At 31.4% G+C, this 21,345-nt stretch overlaps 1 protein-coding gene across 8 annotated transcripts in view; it reads right to left on the bottom strand.

The window, feature by feature from the left end:
- The window catches only part of LOC145297666 (uncharacterized), a 1,332,115-nt gene that overhangs the window by 1,124,279 nt on the left and 186,491 nt on the right, over positions 1–21,345 (bottom strand). For all 8 annotated transcript variants that reach the window (XM_080143840.1, XM_080143841.1, XM_080143838.1 and 5 more), the window contains exon 5: positions 17,451–17,786. In XM_080143840.1, coding sequence (XP_079999966.1) covers positions 17,451–17,786 — 336 coding nt within the window. The remainder of the gene's footprint in view (positions 1–17,450; positions 17,787–21,345) is intronic.

Raw genomic sequence — 21,345 nt, 5'->3', positions numbered from 1 at the left:
ATGTTCAGATATCCATCTGGCATCAATTGAAATGAATGGCTTTCATCTTGGACAGGCTCCATGTTCTGATAAGCTTCTGAGGTTGACCTTTACTCCTGATCTGAAATGGAACATGTACATCAAATCTGTTGCCAAGGTTGCTGGAAAAATTGTGGGCTCCATTAAATATCTCACTTCTGATGCAATTCTCTATCTATATAAATATCAGGTACGTCCAAGAATGGAGTACTGTTGCCACAACTGTGCAAGAGCTGCTAGAAAGATCTTATTCTGCCTTGATAGAGTTCAAAATAAACTTTGTAGCCTAGTAGGGGATGCCCTTTTCTCTTCCCCACAACCTCTGTCCCACAGAAGAGACGTTGCAAGCCTGTCTCTGCTTTACTGTTACTTTCATGGCAAGTGCTCATCTGAGCTCTACTCTATGGTTTATCCCTCGCCAAACTTTCATGAAAATACTCATCTAACTGACACCACTGTCTATAATTTCCCCCACTCTTTATCTGTGCCTAAACCTAAATGTAGATTCCATAAACAAAGCTTCTTTCTTAGAACTGTAAACCTGTGGAACCCTCTTTTGTTTTCCAGCTGAATACAATTTGGTAGTCTTCAATTCCAACATAAACAAATTCTTGATGAGCCGTTCCCTTAAGTAATCCAATTTACCAAATTTCCACTACTAACAGTTACTTCGATATCATCCCACTGACTACTATGCGGTCAATAACCCTTATCCTCGAGTGGCCTCCGGGCATTGATAAGTGGTGATTCCTATGTAAAAAAAAATATACATATATATATATACTGTACCGGATACAGCTGCCTGGCTGACTGGCCATCTCACTTTCATAGAACTAAAAGGAAAAGACGTGTGCTTATCGAGTGTAATTTCTCAATTGCCATGTGTCTTTTCCTTTTTCCTCTCCCCTTCTTCCTTCTGATCTTTATGCCATTCTATGACATTACACTCACATCACAGCTTAAAATGCTGACTCAGCACATGAGTCAGCATTTAATGGCAGAATCAGACTATGTTACAGGCAAAAATAGCTGCTAAGGTGTCACAATTGCAAAAATTGGAACTTGGCAGGTAAATCGACTTGAAGTTCTTTTTTACACATGTACAAATATACATTTATACCTTTTTACAACATTATTTTTTAAGTTTTTAACTATATAAGGACATAGTACAGATGTTAATGAATAAAGCTAGAGAGCTATATATTTTGATTTGGATTCTAGTTGAATTTATTTACTTATGAAATCCTTACTAGATATTGGATACAATATAATAATTGAAAGAGAATTGACTATTATGATAAATATACGAAATCTGCATGAATTAAAATATCATATTTAAGCACATTATATGACTGAACAATGCCAGGCGGCCTGCTAGTATATATATATATATATATATATATATATATATATAAAAGTGACCTTGTCTGTGTGAGGAACAATCTCTATGAAACTCCTCTGTTAACTTTTCATCTACTAATTTGAAATTTAATATATAGCTGATCTGTTTTTTCGCCAGTAAAAATAACTACTAAGGGATTAAAATTTTAAAAGGTGTAAGTTCATTAAATGTGATATTTTTTACATATCTTTAACAACAACATTATATTTTTAAAGTTTTTGTATCAGTATGGATCTAGGTCAGACACTAATGAATAAGCCTGGAGAGCTATATCGAGTATTGGCTCAAAAAAACAGGAAATCTGCATGAATGAAAATAGCATACTTTATTTTACGACCAGGCTATGCCGGAGGTCACTACTATATAATGGATACAATATAATAATCAGTAGAGAATCAGGTTTATAATAATAATAATAATAAATATGAAATCTGCATAAATTAAAATATTATATTTAAGCATATTTTACAACATCTCGTAACAATATAAAAATGATATTGTCGGTGTGTGTGTGCAGAAAATCTCTACCAAACTCCTCTCTGAATATTTTATCTACAGAGTTGAGATTTGATGTATAGGGTATTGGGATCTGTAGCACACATTCAATTTGATTTTTAGTAGACAAAAATTGCTGCTAAGGGGTCAAAGTTGAAAACAAAACAGTTGACCTTGGTAGGGTAAGTCAAATAAAGCATTACTCCTGCTGTTACTTTTGCGCATGTGCAAAATTAAACATTAACAGCTCAAAATCACTTAATTTTTAACCTTTCATATCCATCTGCACGTAGCTCAGACGGTAATGACACTGGAGAGATAAATAATGACTAAGGCTGGAGTGCTAAACCTTCTGATTTCGATTTTACCCAAGTCATTTTTTTTTAATAATTTTGGAAATAATTAATCAATAGAGAATTATAAGAAATCTGCATAAATTAAAATATAATATTTATGTGCATTTTATGACCAGGCAACGCCATGCGGCCTGCTAGTGTCATTATAAAATCAAACTACAACATTTTTTTTTTCATTAACAAATAATATACATTTATTTTATTAATCTTACATATTATGTAGTAAGTATTTCTTTTTTGTTTAACTCCATCTTATCAAAGCTGTTCTGCATAGAAAATTACTATACCCCTTGCATAAAATAACAATGTTTGTTGATACAAAATAGTTGGTCAGGGAAGATTACATTCATAAGTCATAAAAACGTTGGCCCCATTTTCTGCAGTAGCAGAATATACATATACAACATCGTATTTAATTTCAAGTTGTAAGGTTAACTAATTTTTTTTAACATTTTTGTTTTTATTTTTTCTGGCTCGGTAGTGTGAACCTACCTTCATCACAGCTGACTTGACAGTATCTTCTATGTATTTATTCCAATTCACATTACTTGTGTATGGTATGCCATGGAGTTTGAATGTTGAACTCTTGTGAAGGGTGCTATCAGTCATAGAAATCAATAATTGGTAAGGTATCTTATATTTGTTAAAGGAAAAGTGCTTTGCCATAATTAAGTTGAATTCTACCATCTATTTATGTTCTCAATGCACTACAGACTGGGGGTTATTTTATAAATAAACTCTTATCTACATTCAAGTTGCCCTCATATTGAGAATGGTATTAAGTTATCAGCAAATATATCCATCTTTGACAGAAATGAATCAAAGAGGTTGTATATGAAAATCAGGAATAATAAGGATCTATCCCTGGGACACACCCACATTAATGTGATACAGACATTGATGACAACCTGGATTTTTCTTTTGGCTAAGAAGAATAAATATTCGTCCAATAATACCTTAAAAATAAATTTTCTTAAGACTTTTATGCCAAATTTCATCAAGGGCTATATATCAAGTGCTACCATCCTAGTTTCCTCTGTCTCTTCTATACAGAATAGAATAGGTGTGCTTAAATCCGTGTTGTTAAAAAGAAATTTAGCATACTGAACAATCGCTAGGTTGATTAATGATTAAACATTTTTAACAAAGAGTAAGAAAAGACTATAATTTTGCACGCCTGTTTCTTTGTCAAAATTCTTCAACATTAGCACCAAAAAGGCAATTTCCAGCTATCAGGGAAGCAAGATCTGTTGTAGAATTTGGAGAACAGTTTTTTATTATTAAAGAAGATAAAACGAAGCCAACATGTTTGGAGATGTCAAGATTTTTTATGATATCCCAGATATGGGAAGAGGTGCTGACTAGATAATAGACTGTGGTTTCTGTGAAGTGGAAAATTTGGGAGAAAATAGTTGTGTAGTTCAAGATGGAGTTCATAGGCAAGCAGTTTAACCTTAATCTGTTGCTATGCAAACGAATTTATACTGGTTGGATTATAATTAAGGCTAGGACAACAGAATATTCTTTTCATTGTTTTGAATCTCGAGTGTGTATCTGTTGATATATGCTTTTATATAGAGTGGTGTGGTTCTCGATTGATTAACTGTGTCTAACTGTGTCAGATATATACTTGAGTGTCAAAACAATGATAAGAATATTCTCTTGTCATAGCCCTAATTATGAGAGAATTGTTGATTGCCAATTTTTCAGAAATCATGAATTGTTTTTATGTAATTCAATGAATTTTCTAGTTATCTCATATATTTATATATATTTGAAGTACCCGGCGTTGGCAGATTGTATATGATATATTTGCATATTTTGTTCTCGTACATTACAATAAAATAGATTATGAATACATCTTTTTTGGTGATGGTGAATACATCTTTTTTGATTTTGATGTTATGAAAATCATATTCACAGAAATTAACCATTCTACTGTAAGTGAAGAGTCGTTTTAAAAATAATAGCCAACAGAACTGAGAATTTGACCCCTGTCATTCAAGATTTCTTTAAAAGCATGAACTGTATTCGTCGTTGGTCATGATGGATTTCATTCATGCATTACAATGAATTTGGAAATTTGTTTCAAAAACTGCAAAATATGAAGAAAGGAATTTTACTCAAAATTTAATGATTATTTATAATTTATTAGTAATGAAAAATTCTATTTTGTATGATAATAAATATCTATTTTGTGTTATAATTGTCTTAACATTATTTGAATGCAGTAAATTTTTCAGGAAAATCTCCTAAAAAACAACAACAAAACGGAACCACGAACACACATGCAAAAATTTATAAAGAAATTTTTATATAAAAAAATAAACCTGTATTTTATGTTGTCCTGTGTAAGAAAGCTCTTTCAGAAAAATTAAAAGTAATAAAAACGCATACATTCAGAAAAATTTGCAGTTTTTGTTTATTATTAATTAATAAATCAACATATATATATATATATATATATGTCTTTGTAAATGTAACGTAAATCTGAAAAACAAACATGCACACATTTGAAGTATTAGAATTTTTTGTACTTCTGAAGTATATGATTATGCTGAAAGAATAATATTATTTAGAAAGCCATTCTTAACAGGGCAAGGGAGGCTTTTTAACTGTTGTGCAATTTCACCTAACAATTTAATAAAAAACAAAGATACCATATAAATTTCATTTAACTGTACACTACAAAAACACTGAATATTTATTTGTTAATATAATTGATCAAACCATTAATAATATAAAAGATATATAGGTTTGTCTTCGTATATTTGAATTAATTAAAGAAAAACGCATGCATTCTGAAGCATTAGAATTTTTGATTTGAAACTAATATTTGTTTCTCAATCGATAAATGAATAATAAAAAAAAAACTATATATTATACGGTTTTCTTTGTATTTACAAATTCAAAACCATAAGTAAAATTGACATATTTCATTTTTTATTTATTATAACAAAGCTGGAATCTGCATTAAATAGAAAAGTAGTCAACCACCTCAGAAAAAATAACCTTCTTAGTGAGATGCAATATGGTTTCCATTCTGTTAGATCTACAGCAGATGCTTATGGTTATATCTTATAGGATTAGCAAATATCTCAATGGAGGCTTCCTTTCTAGGGCAATTGCTCTTGACATATGGAAGGCCTTTGATAGGTATGGCATAAAGGTCTACTTCACAAGATCTCCAGCTACAGTATACCTGGAAATGTCTTCTCAATGTTTAAATCCTTTCTCTCTGATAAGTTCATAAGAATAGTGGTGGATGGGCAAAAATTAGAAGCTCAAAGTATTAATGCTGGAGTCCCTCGGGAGTCCATTCTGGGCTCAACTCTCTTCCTGATTTACATCAATGATTTCCCAAATCACATGCTTAGATCATTCGTAGACATTTATGCTGACGATACTACCATCTATGGCAGCACATCAAAGGCTGTAAATGACCAAGTTCTCACTGATTCTCTCTCCTCTAACATTGACCACGTGGTATAATGGGGAAAAGGGTGGCTGGTTACTTTTAATGCATCTAAAACCAAGCTTCTATCTTCACATCATCAAAGCTCTGATCCCCATGTGGCATCAACTAAAATGAATGGCTCCCGTCTTGGGAGGGCTCCATGTTTTGACAACCTTCTGTGCTTAAGATTTACTTCTGATCTGAAATGGAACATGTACACCAAATCCATTGTCAAGGTAGCTGGAAAAATGTTGTTCTAGTAGATATCTCACTGCCGATGCAATTCTTTACCAATATAAGAGCCAAGTATGTCTAAAGATGAAGTACTGTTGCCACATTTGGCTAGGAGCTGCTAAAAAAATCTTATCTTGCCTTGACAGAATTTAAAATAGATTTTGTAGGCTAGTAGAGGATGCATTTTTTTCTTCTCTGCAACAGAAGAGTGACTGAAAACACTATGAATAATTTCCCTCACTCTTTATCTGTGCCTAAACCTAAATGCAGATACCATGAACAAAGCTTCTTTCTTAGAACTGCACACCTGTGGAACTCTCTTCCGTTTGCCTGCTTTCCAGCTGACTACAATATGGTTGTCGTCAAGTTTAATGTAAGCAAGTTTTTGATGAACTAAAGTAATCCAATTTACCAAATTTCCACTACTAACGATTATCATCATTGACTTCACTTTTTAACCCTTATCCTCGAGTGGCCTCTGGGCCTTGATAAGTAGTGACTCCTATGTAAAAAAAAAAAAGACTTGAAAAAAAAAAATAAATTGGTGTCATCAGCTAGAATAGAAATCAAAACATCTAGTGTTCCAACCTGATTTTTTCTAGACAACTTGAAGGAATGAAGTGAATATGCACATACAAAATGTCAGCTAATGCTTAATGAACATTTTGCATGTAAATTTGCCGATGTCTGTATGCGACATACATGCATGTAAGCAAAGATATTATTTGCTATAAACCACCCTTGATGCATTAATATTGTTTCCTGAGAATTTCAGTGTTATGTGACCAGTAGTTTAAGAGTTTACCTGTTAGATATTTACACACACACATACGTATACTGTTTTATTTATATAGAAGATTAGCACGTTTATTACATTCTTAGAATCATTCCTTTTTATCTATTTGCATTTGATTCGTTGTAATTGAATTGGTGGAATGGTTACTGTCTAAGTACAGTTGCATAGGTTGAAGTAGGCCAGTGTGGAGAGTGGAGCTTGCTAAAGAATTTTCATTATTCCTAAGTATTGCTCAAATGTACCATTTATCATTTTATTAATAAGTTTAAAATAATATTCACTCTTCAAAACAAACACACAGAAACACAAGAAAACTTTCTTTTCAAATTCTAATTTAGCCAGAGACGGGAAAAATGTTATTTAGAGAGCATTCCTAAATTTAAGATTCACAACAAAGAAAACATTTTAGAAAAAGAAGTCGGTAAGGATATAAATAATAATGACAGCAAGACTTAATCATGATTTTTTTCAAACCTTTGATTTCATTCAAAATTATTTGAATAGCAATATGTCTAAGCATGATCTTACTCTACTCTCAAATAATTATTGCCTCTTCTACACTATCTTATATGAAAGTGTTTACTGACCAGGAAATAAGGGATCATTCTATGTAAAATTTATATAGGAAAGTAATAATAAATTATAAATTACAATAAATTATATAATTTTTGTATACTACCATTTCCAGCCAGGAATTATGTAATTGGCATAAAAAGTAGCATTTCAAGCCCCCATGCTTTGGAGGTGTGAAGATTTTTTTAATGATATCCCAGATATGAGAAGAGGTGCTTCAATGAAAAAGTTTTGAAATTTACTTAAGTTTTCTTCTTACTCTTCTGCAATGAGTATTTAAATAAAATAACTCCCAGTTGTTTCAGAAACAACTTTGCTGCAGCTAAAAAATTTGTTTACATTAATATTTAATCAGCTTAACATTTATATAATATGGAACAAGACATATTTGCAAATATATCTTGTTTTTATCAAGAAAGAAGTTGTTTTGGAATCAGCAAAAACAATTGTATGAATAAAGATTATTTTTAAAGTAGATAGAACATTTAAGTTATGTATAATTTGTATTTTAGTGTGTGTATACTTTAAGGAGAATAGAAAGTGGATCTTCAGTTTTACTTTCGGCAGCCTCTCTTGCTTCCCTTATTTTGTCCTTTGCTCCTCACATTCCAAGGACAATGTTTCTGACAAAGAGGGAAGAATCGTTTTCTGGGTCAGAATCTATTCCATCTAATGTTGTTGACTTTGAATTAGTTTTTTTTTTTTAGTTCTTTATATTAAATGGCTTTGTCTGGAGCTGGTAATTTCCCTATAATTGGATTTACAATAAGTTTTCTTATTATTCTACTATTTTTTCCAGTCGAGGTTTGAATGGTGCTATCTCTCAGTCTTTTTATGATCTCGGGCCAATTGTGTCCATTTCCTGTAGTACTAACTAGTCACAGTAATTTTCTTACATATTGCAACTTTACTCATGTAGTTTATAAATCTGGTATCTTTCTTAATAATCTCCATCTTTGTAGTTGTTTTTTTGTGATATGACTATTTGAATTTACTTCTGGTTGGTTAGAGTTATTTTGAAAATGACCAGCTAAACAGACGAGGCACATGTGATATAAATAAGCCTAATTTTGTTTCTCTTTGCATAGCAGAGCATTTCTTTATTATTATAGCAGATCTACTTTGACTGACATACATTTACTTATCAGTTCCTGTTAAGGTCAAAGTGAACTCGATAGTTGAGTAGCAAAGGAACATGGCAGGAACTGTTTTTGCTTCAACATTTAACAGCAAAAAGAACTTTTTACTTTATTTATAACTTGAAAATAATATTGAACAATATGTATTCCTGCAGGACATCTTTGATGATGTGCAGAGAATTGGATAATAGTCCTGCAAAGTCTAAATAAAATCTGTGAAATGGTTTTCATGTATATGAATTCATGCAAAGTAAAATTAATATGAAATGTTTGTATTTCCAAAAAAATCAAGAGTATTTCTGCTCAAAAATGAAATTGCATCTGGGGAACCAATTTGAAAACTATATAAAAAAGGAATCCAATAATTATTCAGTAGAGATAAGGCAGCTATGACACCCACTAGTAATTGTATTTACTCATCTCAGCAACCATATTACGATCTTTCAAAGAATGCAAGTCATCATAGCTCCTTACTCATAAGAATACACTGCAGAGTTCATGTTAAACTTTATTTTATACACAACTTACCCACTGGAAGTTTTTTTTTTACAATATTCCAGAGTCTTTGATCTATGAATAGCAAAAGACAACGCTTGCCTTAATGTATGACTTAATATTGTGTCGTTTGTGTTTTTCTTGGCAAAGTTAACATTTAATTTTATAACATACATAACATAGAATATTAAACAAGGTTTTACAATAATATTGTAGAGTCTTTATTCATGCCGGACATTTATGAATAGCAATATCTTACTTTAATTTCTTTACAAGAAGGATTACCTGGCATTGCTCAGGATTCTAGCAAAAGAAAAATTTAGAAAAGTATGTCTGTCTTAATTTTTTTTTCTCTCTTTCTCAGTAAAGTTATTTTTGAAACTTGCCTCACTTTCCTATGGCTTTTCTCTAATTTATGCACAAAGAAATTAAGAAAAAAACTAATAGTTTTTACTTGGTTTAAATAATTTTTAAGCAATTTTTTTTCTGATCACTCAATTCATACCAATTAGTGCATGATCCATGGTAGCATTACATGAATTTTTCAAAAAACATTTTCTGTACCAAAATCAACCAGAGAATTGAATGAGCTTATTTCTAACTCTTAGCTTTTCTATTCTTAATTTTACATTTTAGAATATGCAATTTTTTCAGGGCAGGCCCAAGAATATCCTCAGAATTGATTGGATGAGAGGGAGTGCGAGTAGAATAACATTTACTGAAATCATTTTAAACAAATTTAATCATCTTTAAGGATACTCAGCATTTGCTAGAAATGAATACGGATCTGTGTAATCTTTCATGAAGCCTTAAACGACATGCTACTATTTCAATTCTTATTTTTTCATTTTCATGAATTAAAGTTATAAAAACCGTTTTTCCATTTTATGGATCTCAACTGCTTGTGAAATACATTGGACTAACCTCAGAATTTATTATGCTCACTTTGATCAAAATAAAACTTGTACTCTAATGCCATTATAGAATATATATGGTTATGGGTGTCTATCTAAAAATTGTAGGCAGAGTTTGTAACATATTTATATTCTATGCACATGTGAACATAAACTCATAATATAATTGTACCCACTTTATTCAGAATAGAACATATTTATCTATGTATTCTGGCTAACGTTGTTTTAGAATATATGTGTTTATAAGCATCTATCTCCAAAAACTGGTGGAGGAGTTTATGATCTTTTATCACCGTCTCGTGTGAACTCAGACCTCATGATATTATTGTAATTTATCGATTATTACTTCCTCCTTTCTTGAGAATGGCAGGTCATTATCGCACATTAAAACAGTAAATACCAACTATTTTGGTTTTATAATCTCTCTCTCTCTTTCTAGATGATTACTGAATTTAACCTAAATAAAATAATTTTCAATTGTTCTCAAATGCTTAGTAAAATCAAAGAAAACACTTTTTTCGATAAACATTTCTGACCTCTCACTATACAAATTAAATCCTTGTTGATCGTATGAAGTAATATTTTATATAACCTGCTTTGTTTCACCTCAAATCCTCATTCATATTATTTTTCAAACAGCTTTTAATAAAAAAAAGCAGTCTGACTGATCAGTTTGTTGGTTTTTGTTAATGAAAGAAATAAAGAATGTTTAGAAATCTTCAACGTTTTTCTGTAGAACGATTTATTTTTAGTTACAAAATACTCATCTCTTCCTTGGAAAGAAATTTCTTTCTCTGGATCATTTTTTTGAGGTCTGCAGAAACCAGTAGTCACTGGGAGCTGAATCTGGAGAATAAGGTGGGTGCGAAAGCAATACAGAGTGCAGTTCATGTAATTTTGTCATCATTGTAATCAATTTGTGACACAGTGGGTTGTCTTAGTAAATAAGCACATTTTTTATTTATTTATTTGAGGCAGTTTTTTGGCACATTCTTTCTTCCAATGCACCAAAATATTTGCTATTGATGGGTCTTAGTTTCTCACAGTCATCGATACACAAAATGCAGAGATTAAAACATTTGGATAACCTAAGCATTCAGCATCATTGTGTTTGTACGGCTACATTTAAAAGTCAGTATACCATCTCTTAACCATTGTTTCTGATGGAGCAAAGTTCAAAGAACACTTATCAAGTCATTATTTCCTTGAATAGTACTTTTCCCTATGAGAAAGCAATGATCTATCAACAAACGAAATTCAGATTTTTCCATTGTTTCAAAATTTGCAACAAACAGTTAATTAACTGTAATCTCAAATTTTGACACATGCCATTTGAAGGTTAATACTTTATATAAAAAAAGTCATATGATTTTTAAAAAATTAGTGGTGCCATTTAGTGTCAGTCTTATTGACTGATATGTTAAGTGTTAAGATACTGGCAGCTGTAAGAAAGTAGGGCTACCTAATGTTGTCTGGGGTACTGGAAAAGAAAAAAAAAAAGAAAAAAAGGAAGGAGGGGTAAACCTTTTTTTAAAAACCTCTAAGCCATGTTACTTTCTAGATGCATTTCTCACTCCAACTGCTGCTTAGGATGAATTTATATTTCCTTTTTACGTTTATGTACATCCAGTGCAAACGCAAACCTTACAAAAATTAAGAATTAAGGGAGAAATTTGTTTCATCTTTACAATTGGAAGTAATATTCTCATTCTCTTCTTTTTTTCCAGCAAAATTTAAATAAAATGTTTTGTTAAAAGTATTTTTAGAACAATTGAAAACCAGCGTTTTTGCATACAAAATTTGACCCCCACCTCCACCTTGCACACAGTTGATCCTTGTTGATGCTATGTAGAAATATTAGTTTTTTTTTTTCATATAATTTGCTCAAGTTCGCTCACCAATGAGGCAAGATTCGTAAATAGAGTTTGAGTAATTTCTGAAATTCTAATAATTACACACACAGATACAGACAGAACATCAAACTTGAACAATTTGAAGGTTTTACAATAATAGGATCGTGCCTTCATTCGTACCAGACATCCATAAATCATATGAATGAGACTATGAATAGCAAAGAGACAGTTATTTTATTTAAAACTTATACATTAAAACGTTTTTATAGTGACATCATGATGTCTTCCTTAACAGAAAGACAGTGTTTTACATTATTTTATTTATAAGTTGATAGTTGAAGATTTTTGTTTTCTGTATTGGCATTGGAATGGACATTCATAAACAAAAAGATGCTGTTTCATCTTATTTATACCATGAAGAATTTTTTAAAGTAATTTATAATTAATAAAAAATTTATGATGTATTTATGTATTGAAGGATTGTTGCAATAATGTAGATACTATGGAACTGACTGGATTCGAACTTGGAACACCCATGTTATCCAAGGAAACAGCAAACTAGCCTGAAACAATTTTTATTTTTACCCTAAAACAAAGTGCTCTTTTTGTGAACTGGATTTCCCCACATTAAAATTAACTTTTCCCTATTAGAGATGAAGTTAAATAGGGATATCAAAGAAGATGCTTAACATTATTTATAACTTGCAAATTATTGATTTATAAATATAGAAAAAAAAAACTGAATAAAATGATAAATAGGGCTTTCATTGCTTATAGCTGTAAGTTTTATATGAATAGAAACAAGATGTCAATTCATGGCAAATTAAAGAATATTAGAGGATTTTTATTTATTAAATTGACAATTTACATCAGAATGTTTTACCATGAATCAAGATTAATATTGTCACAAAAGAAAAATTATGATACATCAGTGACTCAGTTATCTATTATCCAGAAAACTACCATTTCTTTTTCTTTTAATCTAAACATTTTTAATGTAGAAGACCATTGAATGAGAAAGTAAATTTATTAAATCAATCTGGCCATTTTTAATCTGTCAGCATCAATAATACTATACCATTCTAAGCGTATCAGCCTCCTCCTGGTCTGGCATTTCAGGCACCCCTTTTAATGTATCTTCATTCTGGTAGACATCCACTTCGTCTTCTTCTGCATGAAGCAAGATCAATCGTCCACCCTGTGAGGCCAAACACAGTGAGGCAGTTTATGGTGGATTAAAATAGGTTGTTTACATTGTTGGTACACTTTTTCATCTAATTTTCATTCGAATACATAATGTAGTCATATAAGTTTCTTATTTACACGTTATAAAATACTTGTGGGCTTTTTTTAACATCAATAATAGAGCTTGTCTCTTTGCCACTTATTCCATATGTAAATAAATGGAATTTTCCATTTTCTTGCTTTCACTACTAAACAGTATGGACATATATAATTATAAATATTATTTTTATACATACAGACACTTTCTGCGCTTTTCTTTCTTATTTTTATACATACAGACACTTTCTGAACTTTTCTTTCTTATTTTTATACATACAGACACTTTCTGAACTTTTGTTTCTTATACATACAGACACTTTCTGAACTTTTTTTTCTTATTTTTATACATACAGACACTTTCTGAACTTTTCTTTCTTATTTTTATACATACAGACACTTTCTGCACTTTTGTTTCTTATACATACAGACACTTTCTGAACTTTTTTTTCTTATTTTTATACATACAGACACTTTCTGAACTTTTCTTTCTTATTTTTATACATACAGACACTTTCTGAACTTTTGTTTCTTATTTTTATACATACAGACACTTTCTGAACTTTTCTTTCTTATTTTTATACATACAGACACTTTCTGCACTTTTGTTTCTTATACATACAGACACTTTCTGAACTTTTTTTTCTTATTTTTATACATACAGACACTTTCTGAACTTTTCTTTCTTATTTTTATACATACAGACACTTTCTGAACTTTTGTTTCTTATACATACAGACACTTTCTGAACTTTTTTTTCTTATTTTTATACATACAGACACTTTCTGAACTTTTCTTTCTTATTTTTATACATACAGACACTTTCTGCACTTTTGTTTCTTATACATACAGACACTTTCTGAACTTTTTTTTCTTATTTTTATACATACAGACACTTTCTGAACTTTTCTTTCTTATTTTTATACATACAGACACTTTCTGAACTTTTCTTTCTTATTTTTATACATACAGACACTTTCTGCACTTTTGTTTCTTATTTTTATACATACAGACACTTTCTGAACTTTTCTTTCTTATTTTTATACATACAGACACTTTCTGCACTTTTTGCAGTGCAGGAAGTAACGATTGCTAACGATTGGTCAGGAGATTCGAACCCATTTGTTATAGGAACACTATCTCTCGGCCATCATCAACCCCACGAGAATTTGAGAAAATTAACAACTTTAAATGCCAGATATAGGCACAATGTTAAAACAATTAATAGTGAACAAATGACCGGAAATGGTGATTTCACACAAGGTCTGCTGACTGCCTTTATTTCCCAGACAGTGTTCAACTTTAAGAACTTATATATATATATATATATCTATCTATATATATATATATAAGGATATTACCAAATTTTTCCGTTTGTAACAAATTTGATTGGACAATTCCAAAATTTTTTCAAATTCTGATACAGCTACCGATTCTGTTCTAAATTCTTGATTTTGATTCTTTTGAAATCTCTAAATATTTAATTAGGTATTCATTGTTGTTTTTTTTTTATTTTCAAAATATTGTAAAACCTCTATGTAATGTCTATATATATTTTTGTAAATGCAAAAAATACACATGAGGGAAGGGTTACATATTACTAAATGTTTTTTCTGAACTGTTTTTCTTGTAATTGATTGAAAGTGTGATACAACTAAAAATTTATTTATTTTGAAACAAAGCTGATCTGCATTTGTTCGTCATTGTCATTAGATGACAAAATTTGAATGTTTTCATAAACAACTGAAAATAATCGTTATGCATAGATACACATGAAAATTTAAAGTATAAAAACGTTCTATAGGATAAATTGCAGTAGAATTTAAAGAATATATTCACAAAATCATTTTCAATAACAAAAATAAAAATAAATACCATTGTTCCAAACTTAACATAGGTGAATGGTCATCATCTATAGTAAAATTAAGACGGGCTAGTCATGCAGGTGTTTAAATAATCCGTGTTAGAGTGAGAAACTAGAAATTAAATATTTTCAAACTTGTCAAGAATTACTAAATTGTAGAAGTGAAATACAACTGTAGATACATAATAAAGTTCACTTTGGGGAAAAAAGAATAACAACAAAAACTAACACATTGAATAATAATAATAATAATAATAATAATAATAATAATAATAATAATAATAATAATAATAATAGGAGCACTAGAAACAATCCCCAAAAACTTTGAAAAAAGAATGGGAAAAATTGGAATCAAACGAATGACTGGAAAAATACAACGAACAACAATCATGAAAACAGTTGAAATATTAAGAAAAACCCTTGAATGTGGAAACTAACACACAGGAACAACAAGTGCGGGCCAGACAAACTGTTGCAAAGGCAAAACATGAAACACTACATGGAAGTAAGAACATTGAAACCGCATATCTATAAGTTCTCTAACCCAACCCTACCTCCATGGCTAGTTCACTAACCCCCCCCCCCCCTCAAAAGAGCGAGACCAAATAACCAAGCAGATACAAGGAGGAAGGAAAGACTGATGAACTGACCAGACCTCAGCTGAATAAGTGCGAAGAGAACTGGGACCTTGGGGAGGCTTATTGTCACTCAAATCCCAGCTGCTGCCAACAAGAAATATATGGCAAGCAACTGTTGCTATAATGCAAATTTATTTGCAAATGTTATCGAAAGAGGTGGAGAGTATTGGAAACCTAGAGAGACTTATTGTCACTCAGCTTCATGGGAACACCACAGGCTGTTTTCAGGGAAAGATCTAGGAAGACCTGTGTGAAATCTCCTTGTGAGCCAATAATAATAATAAATTAAACCAAAGTCCTATATAGTGCTAAAATTATAATTTTAAAAGAAATCTAAGATGACAATACTTCCCAAGAAACATACAACAAAATGTTGTAACTTTTTAGGCATCAGAGTAAACATCTTTTGTTTATTTGACCAATTTAATTGCCTCTTAACCTTGTGGTTAGAATTAAAGTGTAATATCTGTTATGCTTGCAGAGGTAAAATCGTTTACTGAGGCAATTAACTTTATCTAATCCAAAGTGCTCCATTTTAGGGTACTGGTCATCTGTCCTACATAAAAAATGACCTTGTGTCTAAATTTCCCTCATGACAAGATAAATATAGACTCACTAAAACGTGAGAGGTGACAAAATCACTTTCAAACAAAGAAAGTGATACTCACTGAGGCAAAGGAAATAAATAGGTAATTAACACTTAAAGTAGACAATGCTTATCTATAAAAGCAATTTGAAACTGTAAATCCATGCAATTAACCTTTTAGGAAGGAAAGAAATGCTATTGTGTCTAGCTTACTTGCCATAAGTATATTTTCATTTTTCAAAGCCCTATCTATAAAGTTATTGAATCTTTATATGTACACATTTTTATGATTAGGCTGCTCGGTTTCAGAGTACATACTAGAATGACTGGTTCTGAAAAAACTAATTCATAGATTATATATATATATATATATATATATATATATATATATATATATATATATATATATATATATATATATAGAACAGAGAGAAAGGAATTTTGTGTAGTGAGAAAGCATCTGTTCATCCAAACATAGTCAAACATAAAATAATATAAATATTTTGTGTTTATTTCATCTGTAGCTCAAATTATCTCCAAACTTTTAACAAATTTATGGAAGTCAAATTAAGTTTATAATTAATGATATATGTCTTGAAATTTTTTCAGCTTTCAACTAACCTAGTTATCTTTTGCAGGAATTGTAAACATATGCTTATCAATCCCATTTGTATATGAAAAGTATATTTGTCCATATTTGATTGGATTTTATTCATGGTAAAGTGCTCATTTCATGTGTTAACTTCTTAGTATTTAACTGTCGGTATCTAAGTTTACTTGACAGTTACTTCTAAACAGCTGAGATTTCCTCTTAACACTGGACTTAAACAATGCAAGTTCAGAAAAAAATATTGTGCAAAATTTACCTCACTGTAAACTCTTCTAGCCACAAGCAGATTTTCAAGTTTCTCTTTTCTCTGGAGACAGAAAAGGCCATAATAATGTGTTATGTGTAACTGAATATTGATAAGAATATCCATTAAAATTTAATGTAAATCATTAAAAATCTCAAACCTTATCTAGACATCACAATTATACATGTCCTTAGATCATGAAAACAAAACCATAAAAAGAATTCTATTCATTAAACAAGTTGAGTAAAATAAAACTTTGAAAATGTTTGCATTAAATTGAGAAAAAAATTTTTATGCTGAAAAAGCATATATAAACATTTTCTCTGTTGCTATGAATTACCTTTATCCTAAAAATATGCAGATTGTAAAATGAAATCATGCTGAATAAAATAAGTACAAATAAAAAATAAAAGTACAAATGATTGAAAAGTTGCAAAAAATATGAGAAAAGGCTATTCCATTTCTAAAGAGAAAATGATGAAAATTTTAAGTTACCATTCTTAGAGCCTCAGCTTCTTCTTCTTCGGGCATCTCTGGAACACCTTTCAATGTGTCCTCATTTTGGTTGTTATCAGCTTCTTCCTCAGCATGAAGTGGCATATCCCCACCCTGGGATGCCAAGTACATGCTGTTACGTGATCTATACATCATCGGCTGTTGAGTCATGTCATAGCACTCCATTGGTTGGCCACTGACATCCATGAAACCTTGCGATTTGTTCCAGGAATTGGCACAAATTAACGCAAAGAAAAAGGAGATCAGAGTTGATATGCCAACCGTTAAAAAGACCCATTTCAGGCCTGGGATATGTCCATCTAGTGGTCTTTGGTACTAAAAAGAATAAGAAAGATCCAGGAAAATTACAAAAGAAATATAATTAGATCAAATATATTATAATGAAAACAAATCAAACAAAAACAGTGTGAATAAAATACAACTGATCCAAGGGCAAAGTAAATTAAATTGTTTTTGCAAACGTTGATACAAAATTGTTTTTGCAAACGTTGATACAAAATTGTTTTTGCAAACGGTGATACAAAATTGTTTTTGCAAACTAATTAAAAAAGGTCAAAAATTTGTTTGAGAAAGAGAAAACTTTGGATCGAAAAAGAAATTCTAATTGAGAAAATGGAATTTTAAAAATCTTCCAATTTCTGAAAATCACATCTAGATCGATGAATATAACAACGTTGGTGAAACATTCTACTGACAAAACTTAAGGTTTTCACAAAAGTATTTTATTAAAAAACAATACATCACAGTTTGGCATACCAGAGTTTAATCGAACTGCACATGCCTGTTACGGATTAAAAACGATCTTATTTTGTCAGACTGATTTTTATTCAGAAGGCAAATACTAAGAAAAATGCCAGCAAATAAAGACTTTTCCGACATTTTTTCATGATTTAGCTCATGTCGAACCTATGATGAATCACTTTACTCTTATTCATTTATGACATGTATATCTAAAGTTAGGTATGTGTATGTGTTAGGATGTTTCTATGTATAAAACTTACCCTAAACTAATTAAATCATTATGAAACAGATTCTAGATTGAATCGTGAGTATTGTGGGTTCTACTTAGTTTAATTTAGTTTCATGCAAACGAGTCAAAAATTCAGATACTTTCAATTTATTTTAAATTTTAACAAACGGTATTAAATATTAATTAATAAACCTACTTTCTGGGGGGGGGAGTATTTAAAAGGGTTTTGGTGGGCATAATATAGGTATGTTCTGTAGAGTTTTGAAAATTATAGCTTACTGATCAAGCATGAGTGAAATACTGCCTCCTTTCTCTTAGAGTTTGATAATTCCTTTTATGTCCAGTAATTCTCACCACTTTACGTGGTTCATCTTGTCCTCCTCTATAAAACACATCACGCCTTTTATGTTGTGTTTTTCTCCTGGTTTCCCCTACACTGATAGCAGAGCACATTTTTTGTTTCTTTCAGGTGAAATTGTTTGAAGCATTGCTATTACACTCTCCACCCCTGATCCTATGATCACACATGAAACATTCTTTTATACCATGTACTTCTTTGTAGTCGTAAAGTTACTCAAAGTGTCATTGGAAGCTGGGTTCTTTGGTCTGAATCATCTGGTCTCTCCAATCATCAAAAATCTTTCACTCACATTCACTGAAGACATGTCAGAACAAGCTATCAGCAGGTCTCGTCCCACTATTGACCGCAGACCTGGCACATGCTGTGGCATTCTGTTGATATGTTCTGTTTATTAGTAATTATGGTCACACATCCACCTCCATACTTTGTGTTACATCATCCACGTCGAGTTTGTACCCACACTCAGTCACTCATTATGAAGACAACCTGCTGGTGTATGACAGCAATAGACCATGTTAACAAATGCTGTAGCAGATGACATGTCATCTTCTGGTGTGACGTTGTACCAGTGTACTGCTTCAAATATAGTACATCACATTCTTGCTGACATTGCTCGATGATGGCATTACCAGAGAGGGTTTATTCACTGTAAAATCGAAGTTCGTTTCTTCTCTCATATGAGAAGGTTTTAAACAAGTTGCTCTGAAAAGCAGTCTGATTATACATAAGAATTTTTGGCAGAGGACCCCATTGCGATGGGTAATATCTATTGCTAATCGATAGCATGTTTGTTTAATGTTTAAAGAATCCTTTGATCACAGATTGATCAACTGACACTCTTCACATTCTCTGATGATGGTTTACACAGTGGCCTTAGAAACCCCAGAGTCAATCTGTTTCACAAAGTAGAGTGTCCATCTTACGCCAGAATAACTGCTTTGTCTGTGAACAATCTTGACTTCGTGAAACCAGACTGAGCCCATGGATGCAGTGCAAGCAGGTTGCACAGCCTGTGTTCTTCTTAATTGCATCAAGTTACCTTTGAGGCACTCTTGTCAATTGATCCACTTTGTTTTGGCTAGATTTAATCAAGGATACATCCATGTACAGTGCATATTCCTTCACCAATTTTATCATGTGAAGCCGCTGTCAAATGAGCATTTAACTCATAGCTTAAGTTCATACCATGCCTCTGCTAGTAAGGGTATCCAAAATCCATTAGACACAGGCAGAATCGTGCAGCTGAAAAGTAGGCAAATGGAAGAGTTCCACAGGCGCACAGTTTAAAGAAAAAAGCTTTGTTCATGGAATCCATGTTTAGGTTAAGGCACAGATGAAGAGTGAGGCAAAATATTAAGAGTGGTTTCAGCAAGTCAAAAGTTTTTCTTGAAAGTTTGGTTAGGAGGTATCATAGATTAGAGCTCAGAAAGGGGTTGTAAGGAAGAAAAAAGGGCATCAACGACTAGACTACAAAGTCTATTTTAAACTCTGTCAGTGCAGGATAAGTTTTTCTGGCAGTTCCTACTTAGATGTACAACAGTACACCATTCTAGGACGTACTTGGCTCTTATAAAGGTAGAGAATTGCATTGGCAGCTAGATAAAAATTGAGACATGAGAATAATCCAACCATTTTTTCAATGATCTTAGTCACACATTTAATATACATGTTTCGATTCAGATTTGATGTACATGTTTCAATTCAGATTTGATGTACATGTTTCAATTCAGATTTGATGTACATGTTTCAATTCAGATCAGGAGTAAAAGTCAGACAAATCGGCTTGGTAAAAAATCAAGTGTCTCAAAGATGGAGGTCATATATATATATATATATATATATATATATATATATATATATATATATATATATATATGTGTGTGTGTGTGTGTATATCTATATAATTATAAAACTCAAATGACCTTGTAATGAGTGTTGTAACCACACATCTGGTTTACAACTTCCGGTTGCATATTATTGGGATTTCCCAAACGTTTGAGGTAACAAAGTAATGTGACGACGTCAAGAAGAAAGGAAAAACAAACACAGAGTTAAATGTTATAAAAAATTGTATTTACAAAAAGGAAAAGAAAGGTATTGCAAACAATTGGGTTTGCGGGAAACTTATCTCACAGATGTGTCCGTTTATCAATTAAATCTTTCCTGTGTCCTTAGTTGGTATGAAAGAGAAAACATGTCCCGTATAGTCAATCCCAGTGTGTAAAAATGGTTTAATGAGATTCACACGATGTTTGGGAAGATTTGTAACCTTAGGATACTTAAACGCAAGGCTATTAAATTTTTTGCACAAGATGCACTTTGAAAGTACTTTTTAGACGGCTTGTCTCGCCTTGGGTATCCAAAACCCTGAAAGGCGGATTTTAGTTACGGTTGATTGAATTCCCAGATGTTTACATCTTTTGTGATATTCTACGATGATAAGTTCAGTTAAATCATGATCCTTAGCCAATAAGACAGGATTGATAACTTCATAATCATAAGTAGTGATTTTACCTATTCTACCTTTAGTTCTGATGATTCCA

Source organism: Euprymna scolopes, chromosome 18 (genome assembly GCF_053919585.1).
Source record: "Euprymna scolopes isolate OS-2025 chromosome 18, ASM5391958v1, whole genome shotgun sequence".
Taxonomy (NCBI): domain Eukaryota; kingdom Metazoa; phylum Mollusca; class Cephalopoda; order Sepiida; family Sepiolidae; genus Euprymna; species Euprymna scolopes.
This window is presented reverse-complemented; position numbering and strand designations above follow the sequence as displayed.